The 11,427-nt window shown below is 37.7% G+C and overlaps 1 protein-coding gene across 2 annotated transcripts in view; it reads left to right on the forward strand.

The window, feature by feature from the left end:
• The window catches only part of LOC121655805 (WD repeat containing planar cell polarity effector), a 99,469-nt gene extending 88,546 nt beyond the window's left edge, over positions 1 to 10,923 (forward strand). For both annotated transcript variants that reach the window (XM_042010651.1, XM_042010650.1), the window contains exons 15-18: positions 2,757 to 2,868; positions 8,011 to 8,102; positions 8,977 to 9,008; positions 10,524 to 10,923. In XM_042010651.1, coding sequence (XP_041866585.1) covers positions 2,757 to 2,868; positions 8,011 to 8,102; positions 8,977 to 9,008; positions 10,524 to 10,574 — 287 coding nt within the window. In that variant the 3' untranslated portion in view covers positions 10,575 to 10,923. The remainder of the gene's footprint in view (positions 1 to 2,756; positions 2,869 to 8,010; positions 8,103 to 8,976; positions 9,009 to 10,523) is intronic.
• Positions 10,924 to 11,427: the final 504 nt, after the last annotated feature.

An 11,427-nucleotide genomic window follows, 5' to 3' on the forward strand; every position in this document is an offset into this window, starting at 1 on the left:
AAAACACTTTACAAGTCAGTAAGAAAAACATTACAATCACATCCTGTCTGAAAAGGAGTAGAAGCATGAGCTCCCCCTCCCCATTTCTCAGCAAATTTCTCTGCTGACCTTTGATTGACATGTATCTGCAGACTGCAGCAACCTGGTGATTTTTGTTCAGAAATACCATGATTACATATTTACAAACACACAAGGAAAAGAACAACAAGACATAAATCAATATCAGAAAAAAAACTAAACAAAACACCAAAAAAACAGTGAATGTCAGTGCCCTCCACATACTGTGTAAATCAATAGAATAGAATAAGCAGGGATGGATGGATGGATGGATGGATGGATGGATGGATGGATGGATGTTTCAAACTGTTAACTTTTTCCATAGATACCACTAAGAGACAAAAACAAATTATATGTTACAAAGTGCCTCAAGATGCAATTCTCAGTTCTCAATGAATGATTCATAGGTTGTTAAATAACTGATCAATAAAAAACAAAAAAACTTCTTCTGACCTTAAAATGATGTCTTTCTGAATTATTTTGATGGTACAGTGACATTTACAATGGACCATCTTGGAGCTGTTGTTATAGCAGCATCCTGAGGCTGAGCTATTCACAACTTTGTGTTTCAGCTTGGAGCATCTCATTACAGCTAAGATTCAATTTACAGACACCGTCAAAATGCTAGCAACTGGATATCAACATGGCAGCTGTTTTGAATGTATATTGTGGCTGATTCATCAAGCAGTCGCGAGAAGACATTATTAGAGGATGAGAGAAAAAGAAAAAGGGCAAGAGATAAGACAAGAGTCAACATGGACTGATTTTTACTCTTTGAGCTCAGAGTACAGGTAGGATGCAAGATGGATCCGAATTAACCGGCTCCTCTATGAGAAAATCTGCCAAAGTTTAGTCCTTCATTAAGTTGATAACTCAAAGTTTTAGTCTCAGTGGGAATCTGTACGATGACTTTTAGAGGAATGAATTTTGCTCCAGTTTGAGTTCACCATTAAACGCCTGCTGGAGACAATTATTGCTCTTATACACTGCAGATCATAATACTCAGATAACATTTTTGCTAAGATAACATTGTTTGCATGATTGCTGATTATTATAATTTATTTGAACCATCATCAGACTCCAGTGTGAAGAGTCTGAGTGAGTAAAAGAAAATGGCAAAAAAGTTGAATTTGGATACTTTTGCCTGCAGTGTGAACATAGCCTTAGATGCATCTAAATAACTTCATAATTCCAGCTTAAATCAGAAGAAAAGGGAGTGCAGATATGTTCAAGATGGAGCTCCGAGCTACTCGTCTGGATTGTGGGAGTTCCAACAACCACTGAATAGTTTTGCTGAGTCAGCAGTAATTGAATGCGGCTCCATGGGGTGTAGTAGTTGTCAGAGAGGATGTTTCCCAATTTTGACTGACAAAACAGTAAATCTGGATGTTTGGTTGTGTTTACTTGTTTACTTACATTTATCAATATCTTTTCTAGATTAATGCACATTAATCAACATCATTGTGTGTCATTGTCAGCCAAAAGGTCAAGTCTCACTTGTTGTTCCTTGTCCAGATGTTTAATAAACCATTAATCACTGTTTTATTGGTTTGCATGTATAACCGGAGGCAGCTTTTATACCTGGAGCCATCTGCAGCGACCGGACTGGTTGAACTGAAAATGGAGACTGTTTTTTTCCCTGTGGCGCAGGGACTAACAGCAGTCGATCTAAAACGCTGCCGTTGTGTTATTTCATTTTACATAAAACATAAAACAAGTAAGCTGATTTACATTTAAAAGAGGAAACGGCAAGAAGAAACATGTCTCTTGCTGTTTTTTGGATGATTTGTCAAATGTTTTCCAAAAAAAAAAACAAAAAAACACCATACTAAATTGAGTGGTTGTTTAAGGTGGATCTCAGCGTTAGACTTGGAATCAGATTGAACACGGACAACGTATATTTCTATGCACCTCTTCTCATATGTATGTGTATCTGTTGTAAATCCAGATGAACAGAGATTCTGCTGTTGCTTGTACACACACATAAACAGACAATAGAAAACACAGATCTCAGCTTAGAAAAGGCTCCTTTCATAACGTTGGAAATCGCTTATAGCTGTCTGGCTGACAAGTGTGCTGATTTGGATTGATATGGTGCTGTGAGAGGCAGAGCAGCGAACAAGTGCGAGGGAAGGCCTGTTTCTCTTCCCTTCTATCTTTTTTTTTTTCGAGTGCCAGGAGGAGAAGCCAACTTGGTTTGCTGATCGTTGTGTCTCCCCCTCACAAAGGCTGATGTGACTGCAGGGCCTTTCAACGGGCAGAGACGAGAGCTTTATCTGAAGATTCACTTCTCCACCTCCTCCCTGCCTTTCTATCTCTTCTTTGTCGTTCTGGTGAAAGCCTGTTAGCTCCGGTGTGCGTTGAAGGAAAGCGGCGTTTGTTTCTACTCCCTTCTCAGCTCTCCTTGGCGGCTTTGTTCGCACATCCTCCGTTACTGTTTGACTTCTTGTCTCAATTCAGAAATTTTTCTCAGTGTTAACTTGCACTCACATGCTTATATCAGTTAATACCAACATTATATAAGGGAAAATTATAAAGCTTAGAAGCATAAAAATGCTCAAACGGCGACTTCAATGTTAAAATTCTGATCTAAAACTAATACTTATACTTTATAGGAGTTTGACTCTGTTTGGGTTGTACTCTCATGTGCAGGGTATGCATGTCTTCCTTATCTTTGTGTTTTCATGTTTGTGTCTCAGAGGAGCTTCTGAGAGGCAGAAATAATGTGCGTGGGTCCAGCTTCAATGGCAGACAAGCAGAGAGGAACCAGAGTACAACAGGCAGCTCACACTCAGACAACCTCACAACACGGTAAGTTGCATGTGTTGTATGTGCATATGTACATGTGAATGTTGTCTTTCAAATAACGCTTGTTTGTGTAAGCTTTCTGCTTTTGTGTCCTGTCATTAGTTTATTCCCTAATCCTGTTACCCAAATTTTGATCTAAATTGCTAGACAGTTTGAGATAAAACTTTTAATTTTTGCAGTTTAAGTAAAATTGGCATATAATTTGTTGCTTTTCTTGCAATTTCACAGTGAAGGAGCAGCATGCAAAAGTTTGGACGTCTGAGGTCAGAGACTGATCAGATAACACTTTATAACCTAAGGCAGGGCTCTTCATCTTTGGTCTTTAGGGGCCGCAGCCATGCAGGTTTTAGATGTTTCCTGTTTTAACACGCTAGATTTTAATTAAATGGATCTCCTCAACAGATTATCTTCAAGTTCTGTATAAGCCAGTTAATGGCCTATTTATCTGAACCAACCTGTCCAACACGGAAGCTGGTATGACGCAGGGTTTGGTTTCAACAGCAAGCTGTGCATGGTCACATGACCACTGGGTTGTGACGTTGGTTTGTGCCTGCCCTTTAGGGAGATAGGCCTAATTTTGCCTTGAGAGCTTCTAACTCAAAAACTAATGCCCATAATCATTGGCAAAAAACAAATAAATAAAAAATACAAGGTCTGCACTTCTGAGTGTTTCTAGTTTTTATTATATTTTTATTTTATACAGTACCAGTCCAACGATTGGACACACTTTCCCATTAAATTTAATAAGAAAGTGTGTCCAATCTTTGGACTGGTACTGTATAATGATAAATCATTCATCTGTCTTGATTATGTTGATGTGACACGTGCATTGGTTGATAACTAAAGTAAATTTTGTGTCAGGTCTTTTTGTTATTGTTTTTTAACAAACCAAAGAAGGTACAGTCATACATACAATCATATAATCCTTATATTATATCCACACATGCTTGTTTTGTCCCCACACCAACATAAACAATCCTTCCATCAACAGCAAAGGAAAAATAAATAGATTTAAATGATAAATAAATAAATAAATATGAAGTAAAGAATGTAAAAATGCTATAGCACCTCAAGGGTAAAATAATAGTCCGTTAATAATTAATGCATTCAGATATTTCAGTCCATGCTACACCACAGACCTCAATGGAGCTTCATCCTCGGCAGTTTGTTGCAAAAAGGATTTTTTTTTTTTTTTTTTAAATAATAGTTTGTATTTTAACCAAAACCTTCTTTCTTCAAAGGAAATATATTCCATTATATGTATGATCCACATTGTAAAAAGAATAGTTGAACCAACTTAAATGAATTGTTTCCATTGGTAACAAGTATTGAATTGGGTTCATCCAGCTTAAGTTCATGCAAACTGACAGTTATGAGTCAGACTTACTCAAATCATTTAGTTTCTTTCAAATAAACAAACTAAATTACTCAATTTCATGGAAAGTCAACTAAAAAATTCTATTTGTTCCAAATGAAATATTTGACTTATCCCAAAGTAACTTAATATTTAAATTATACTTGATAATATAGCATGAAAATAAAGTATTCTAATTTTATACTTTCACCTTTTTTTATTGCAGTAAGAATTATTGAGACACAGCAGTGACATTATGTCAGTCATCAGCTTGATTTCTGCTGCTGGAGCAACTCAGTGACCAGTTGTAAGTGACAGTGGGTGTCGATCCATGCACTGTCCAACAACATTGTTTAAGAGTAAACATAACAAAGTAAGTAAAGCACATAAAAATTTATAAAATAGTAATTACAAAATTATTAAATTCCTCCCATATATTAATTTCTCATAAGTCTTTGCAATCTTTGCACAACTCGTTTTAAATTATACGAGTAGGTCTGACTGCCAAGTTGAACTAATTTTATAAATGAACTTGGATTAACTTAATTCAATCACTTCTTGCAAATGGAAGCAATTAATTTAAGTAGGTTCTACACTTCTCTTGATTTTAACTTAATTTCATCAAAGTAAATTGTTTTAATAATTATGATATTAATTCTTACCTTATTAATCCTGATTATGAAATTAGGCTCTGCGTTGTACCCATTTATTAAATTTAGTAGCGAGCAATCAGCTGCCATATGTCAGCAGCCTGGTTGGGGGGTTAATAGCCTTGCTCAGGGCCCACAGTGATGCCAAACCAATACTATCACCAACCAAATATCAAATACCAAAAAGCACCAATTATCACTAACCAAAAGAATTAAGTGGGATTTTTGTAAAATAAATACTCTTTTTAGAGTTTAATATGAAGTGAAAAGTGTGTCCAGTATTCAGTCAAGAACAGTACCAAACATTAGCACTAAAGAGCAGCATCTGCAGCAGCTGTGGATCATAATGAATCCTAGGCCTGACAAACACACCTGTTTGTATGGAGAAGACATCCCATGATATTCAACATCAGTTGTTGCAAATGAGAAAACTATAATCAGTAATGATGAAAATAGTTTAAGATTTAATAAAAGGAGCACCTCTCCATCTGTTAAGCACGGAGGTGGAAGTGTCATGGATTAGAAAAGTAATCTTTCCACAAATTACTGGAGAAATATGTAATTTCTAATTATAGTTTGGAAATTCTTCCATCTTATCAGACAAATTAGTCAACAGAAAAATTATTAGCTCCCATACAAGGTGGGTTCTATAACTGTAGCCTTCAGCTGTGGTGTTTTTATCTTTAACTTTAGTCAGGATGTACAAAAACAATCCATTTATGGATCAAAGAGATGTACAACAAACATAAAATTATTTGAGTGCGGTAGAGCTTCACATTCTTTAATATATTTGTCACTTTTCTCATCCTCATTTCACACATCATAATTTAAAAACTATTTATTTAAGGCAAACAAAGCATTTGGTTCCACTTCCTATAAATATGGCCTCCAGACACATTTGTGTGTGCTTCTTCTCACTCTCCGATTTCACCTTTTCTGGTTATGAATCATATGAGGGCGTCTATGGCCGAATGACCGAGCCGCAGCCTGAAAGGCTTCGCTTCCCTGCGACATTTCAAATGTCAAAACCGCATCAGTTCCGGGTCTTACGCTTCCAGTGATCCCCTCGTTGGGACCTCGAGCCAGATTTAAAGTGCCACCAGGGTCCATTTTCAGCAGCGTTCAGCCTCCAGAGCTCAGACCAAACTGACTGTTTCAGAGCGATTGTTTAACACAATCGTAGACTTGAATGACATGTTGAAACACTGTGACTAAAAACACACTGAAAGCATCCCTCTATTCATGCACACACAAACAGATACGTATAAATATAGCCATCCATGTCTCTATTATTGTGGGATGGATGGGGGGGGCATTCCTTGTCATACCCCAACTAACATACTGGAGTATTTATATGGGATTTGTGTGCATTAGATAAAAATGTGCTCTTGTTCTTTCCATCCTCATAGGCTTTTCATGGCTGTTTGACTGTAACACTGATGACTCTCTGCACCCCTCCACCTCCAACCCCTCAACTCTGCGTTTCTCTAAGCCCCCTCCATCCATCCTAAATCCCTTTCTATCGGCCAATTTAAACAAGCTAGGTCCAGAGACAGGGGAGAAGAAGGGAGGGTGGGTGAGACAAGAGAGATGCTGTGTCCTAAGCTCTTTTTAAAAACAGTAAAAGGAATGAGAAGAGGGAAAAAAAGTAGTAAAGAGGGTTAGGGCGATTTGGCAGCCAAAAGCCTGGTCCTACTACCCCAGGTCTTCCTCTGCACCGCTGACACAAGCTAAGAAAGCAAACCTCCCCAAAGATAACAGCCACGGAGCGGAAGAGACAAAGCCTCTGCTTTTTGATTTCACAATTCAACCCCCTCCTTCTTTAGAATAATTTTTATATTGAGCCCCCCCCCTCCCCTTTTGTAATCTGGTCTCCAATGAAGTTTCATTGTTTCTCATGTGAAGCCAGTGGCAGCTTAGGCGAGATGGAGTAGGGGAGGCATTATAGCGCGGGCGTTCTCCCGTTTGGCTCGCTGAGAAAAGAGCAGAGAAAGAGAGGGAGGCGAGTACAATGGCAGTTTGGGGGCTCCTCGCAGATTCCTGCATTCTCAAATCCGAATCTGCTCATGGAGTCGTGAGAGACAACGAGACGCAAATCTGGGAAGCATCCCAACCTTCTTTTGATGGCTGCTGGCCTCTTGCTCATCACACACTCCTCTGTCAGTAGAGTAAGGAGAACAGAGGAGATTTTCTTTTCTCATTAGTGGAGGCCAAAGTTAATGTGATGCTTTACTACCAACAAGGAGCCACTGATTCACATCTGACAGTTTACTATCATGTTTTTATGGATTTAGAAAAACAGATTAGCAAACAAAATCGGAAGTTAACTCTGCTATTAAAATCAGAGGATGTAAACAGGATGACATGCATGATTTTATTAATATTTCTTTATTGTAAATCATAATCTGGGTGGTCTGGTGGAGCTTTTTTTTTAAAGTATGTAACCTGCTTTTTGCCTTTAAATAAACTTTAACTTATCTTCTGTATTATTAGAGCTGCTTGTAACTGTAAATACATGTTTTTTGTCTGCTTCATTCTAAAGCAGTTTTTCCCCCATTCAAACTCCTTAATTTGTTTTAGTCAGACTTGATGTCGCTCTTGTTGTTGATGCCTAAAATAAGTGTAGAAACTAATTTGGTTGAATAAAAAAATAAATGCACAGGATTCACAACAGATGGTGGACAGTTAAACTCAGTTCCCTGATCACAATTTCCCAAGTAAACCATTAAATGGTGCATATGTAGGTCTGACTATCTGATTAAGCTATTTTTTATTCCTAATTTACATTTTTACAAGTTTTCTCCAAATGTATTCTTGGAAATAGAAACTTCATTATGCATTGGATATAGAAAACCAGTTGCATGAAAAGCTTTAGAGTTTTGAGTTTCTGTTTTAGAGAAATGAGTTTCTGTTCAGACTTTCTGCTGCAGAGTAGTCAGACTGAAGCAAAACATTAAGTGAATAGTTGGATCTTGAAGCCAGTGTGTTGGATGAGTGAAATGAGTGAAATATATCCACGAACCACCGGGATGTTTCAGACAGCTAAGGGATCTGCTGCTGAGGTCTTCTGTGGTCCAGCTTATGAGCATGTTATCCATTCATCTACAGCAAGTTTTCCTTTGTTCTCTTTTTGTTCTTCAGGACTGATGAAAGAGCCAACGAGAGGAGACCACAGGCCAAGCCCATACGTGTGACCATCAGCCCAGCTCTGCTCAGGACACTGAGACAAACAGGTAGAGATTAATACTCTGTAGGTCAAAGAATTAGAAATGTCTATTTAGAAATATGAATCCTGTTTAATTATTTACATGTGTAATTTCTCATATTTTCTCTTATTTATCTTTTATTGTTTGATTCAAGATTAGCAGAAATTGCTGCTTTTCTTCCTCATGAGTTGAACTAATTTCTTCTCCAAAACTGAAAATTGATGACTCAGAAGGCTACAGCTGATTGAAAAAGTCAGTGTCTTATAACAAGTCACAGCTAATAATGTCCAACATGTCATTTCAGGGCTGCAGTTTAAGCCCGGCAGCAATTCTCAGGCGACATTCTTTCTGTTTTATTCTCTGAACGTAGCCTGAGTGCTCTCTCCGTCTCAGATGTCCGAGATGACTAACTGGTCATTAAGGAAAACTCTCCATTAAGAAAACACAGCCACTTCTTCTTCTCTGCTTCTTCCTCTCCTCTTTCCTGCTCTTTCCGCCGTAATTATTCCATTTTTCATGTGATTAACAATTGTCTCGGCACCAAATCGCATTGTCATTTAATAATCCGGACTGTAGGCTATTGAGGGGAATTTGCATCAGCGACTTAAATATCTGTTTAAGGCACGCCGGGGTTTTAATGTCAATCACAACCTTATTAACGCAGAGCTCAGAGCCAGAGAGATTGCTATGAGTGACAACAGTTTACATTCGTTAAAAACCCAGAAAAGGCAATGTGTCCGACCTACTGAGCGAGCATATAACCTGCTCAGGCATTCAGTTGCCTGTGTGTTTATGTGCTGTAGGGCTGTGCTGTGTGATTGTGCATGTCTAATGTTTGGATGTTGAAGTGTCAGAGCTGGTTAACATGAGCATCACTCTGTGGTTTCATTTCGTTCAGCAGGAAGCCGCGGAGGTGACAGAGACACAAGGAGTGTAAGTTGATTAACTTTATGGATCAGATGAAGAAGTCTAACAGATCATATCAGAAAATCACCAAAAACTGACCATGAGTTAATGTAGGTAGGTACGGTACAGTTGATCCAAGTTGATCCAAGTCCTGGGAAAAGTAGAACAACTTCAATCTTATTAATGACTTGCAAGGCACTATAATGTGTTTATGAGCAGATATAGAAACTTTTAAATGCAGTTATTGTTAAAGATTTAATTGTTTGTGATACATAAACTGTGGTCATATACATAGAATGACTAAATAAACATAATAACAGGGATGCTACGTGCTATGATTTCACTAATAAATATAAAATTAAATTAAATAAATAATATGTTAAATGTACATAGCAAGTAGTTGTTTGAGTTGCTGGAACTAACAAAGCGGCCACTAAATGAGTCCTGTCATTCATTATGTGAATACATCTGCAGCAATTTTATCGTGTAACGCGACTATAAATAGGATGCAGTAATATGCATATTATATATAAGATAATATGTCTTTATTTATTTACTTCCTTACTTACTTACCTCTGAATTTGATGCATGAGCATACAACATGGAGCGTTAAGAAAGACTGAGTCTGGGGCATTTACTGCTGTGTTGTTTATTCTCTGTAAATGTTTGAGAACCAAAGCAACCAGTAGCTGTAGATTTGAAGCAGTTTTAGGTCTTATTTGTCAAATTTTCAAATTCATGATATTCCCACTGTTGTCTCTGGGTGACAGGTCTGGACTGCAGCAGGACTGCAAGGCCCCGCTGCTGTAATATGTTGTAGACTTTTACTCTTGCTGAAATCAGCAGGATTTTCCTTTAAAAACATCTATTTTCAGCATGTGTTGCTGCAAAACGGTTAAAATGTTGTGGATTATTATGTAATGATACTATAAGCCACACTGTTGTAAAATATAACTTTGAATCTTACCTGAAAACGGTCTGTTTTACTGCATATGCTGATCCAACACAGTTACAATTTCTGGATTCTCTAAATCTTAATGAGATGATGAAACACTCTTTTCAAGCTGTTGCTAATTAACAAGCTAGTTCATGTGTTGCTTCACCACTATTTCTTGTGTTTTAGTGCTTCACACATTTTCCATTATTTTGTTGTCCTAGTTTTCACATTGATATGTTGCACTATTTACAGCTGATGCTTTATATGATTTGCTCATCAGTGCATTCTTTTTTAACATTGTGTGTGGTTTATATAAACACATCTGGAAATTAAGTTACAGCTTTTTAAACATGAGAATTTGATCAGGGTTTTCCTTGTAGACAACATAAAATGAGATATGTCGTTCATATTTAACCATTAATCGGTGAAAACGGAGAAATTATGGACATTCCTTTAGATGTTTTGCCACATGGAGTAATAGTCCAATAAAGGTTGAAATAATATTCACGTTTTGACGCTTCTGAGGGCAGAGAGAGATAACTATGTGTTGTGTTTATGTAGCATAAACGTTTATAAATCAGAATGTTCTGTTTGTTTACTTTCAGGATGATGAAGATCTCGGGATGCTGCATGTGGTTCATTTAGGAATGGTTTGACAAATGGACTTCATTTATCCCAACAGGTGACAAGCGATGGGAGACTTAACTAATGAGATGGTCATTTACAGATATTTTTATCTCTAGACTGGTTACTCACCTGAATTGTTATCTGCGAAGAATCTAGAAAACTTATACTGTACACCACAAATGTAAACGTGCAAATAGAAACCAAAGCCTTTGTTTTTCAGACTTGTCACAGTGTATCTGTGAAATTCACTGGATGTGAATTCAGGTTGAGCCTTAAAAAGAAACAGTTACAGCAGGTTCTGCTATTAAAAACATGACAGAAAACGCTTTAAGTCTGCCATTAATCAGCCTGAAAAAATAAAGACTTTTATCACACTGATATGGGATGTTGCAGGGTTCTTGTGCACGTGTGTGCGGTGTGCAGATGTGTGTGTGTTGGCAGAGATTACGGGCCAGAGTTTTTATTCATGAACATGAGCCAACCAGCGACTTTAAAGCATCGCGCGGAGCCCCTTTCCTGAACAGCAGCCATAGCCGTGTCAGAGCTGTCGACGCGCTGCGCTCACCAACTAATCTGACAGCGCCGCGCGAGCTCTAATCCCTCACTGTATCGTAATCTATTTACTTTGCATTCTAAGAGGATTTCCACCAAAAAATATACAAGAAGCGATGTTGGAAATGGACAGAAGATCAGCGAGGATGCTTTTCTGCTCCTTTTTTTGTTGTTGTTTTGTTAGCTTTAAAAAAAAAATCATTGTATGTTTTTTGGGCAGTCAATCCCCTGTGAGAGGGATGGGTGAAAGGAATTACATTTCTGACTGATACTAATACTTCTCTTATGTAAACATCAGAATGTTACATTTCCCCTCTGATGATACAGTCA

Source organism: Melanotaenia boesemani, chromosome 16 (genome assembly GCF_017639745.1).
Source record: "Melanotaenia boesemani isolate fMelBoe1 chromosome 16, fMelBoe1.pri, whole genome shotgun sequence".
NCBI classification, from domain to species: Eukaryota; Metazoa; Chordata; class Actinopteri; order Atheriniformes; family Melanotaeniidae; genus Melanotaenia; species Melanotaenia boesemani.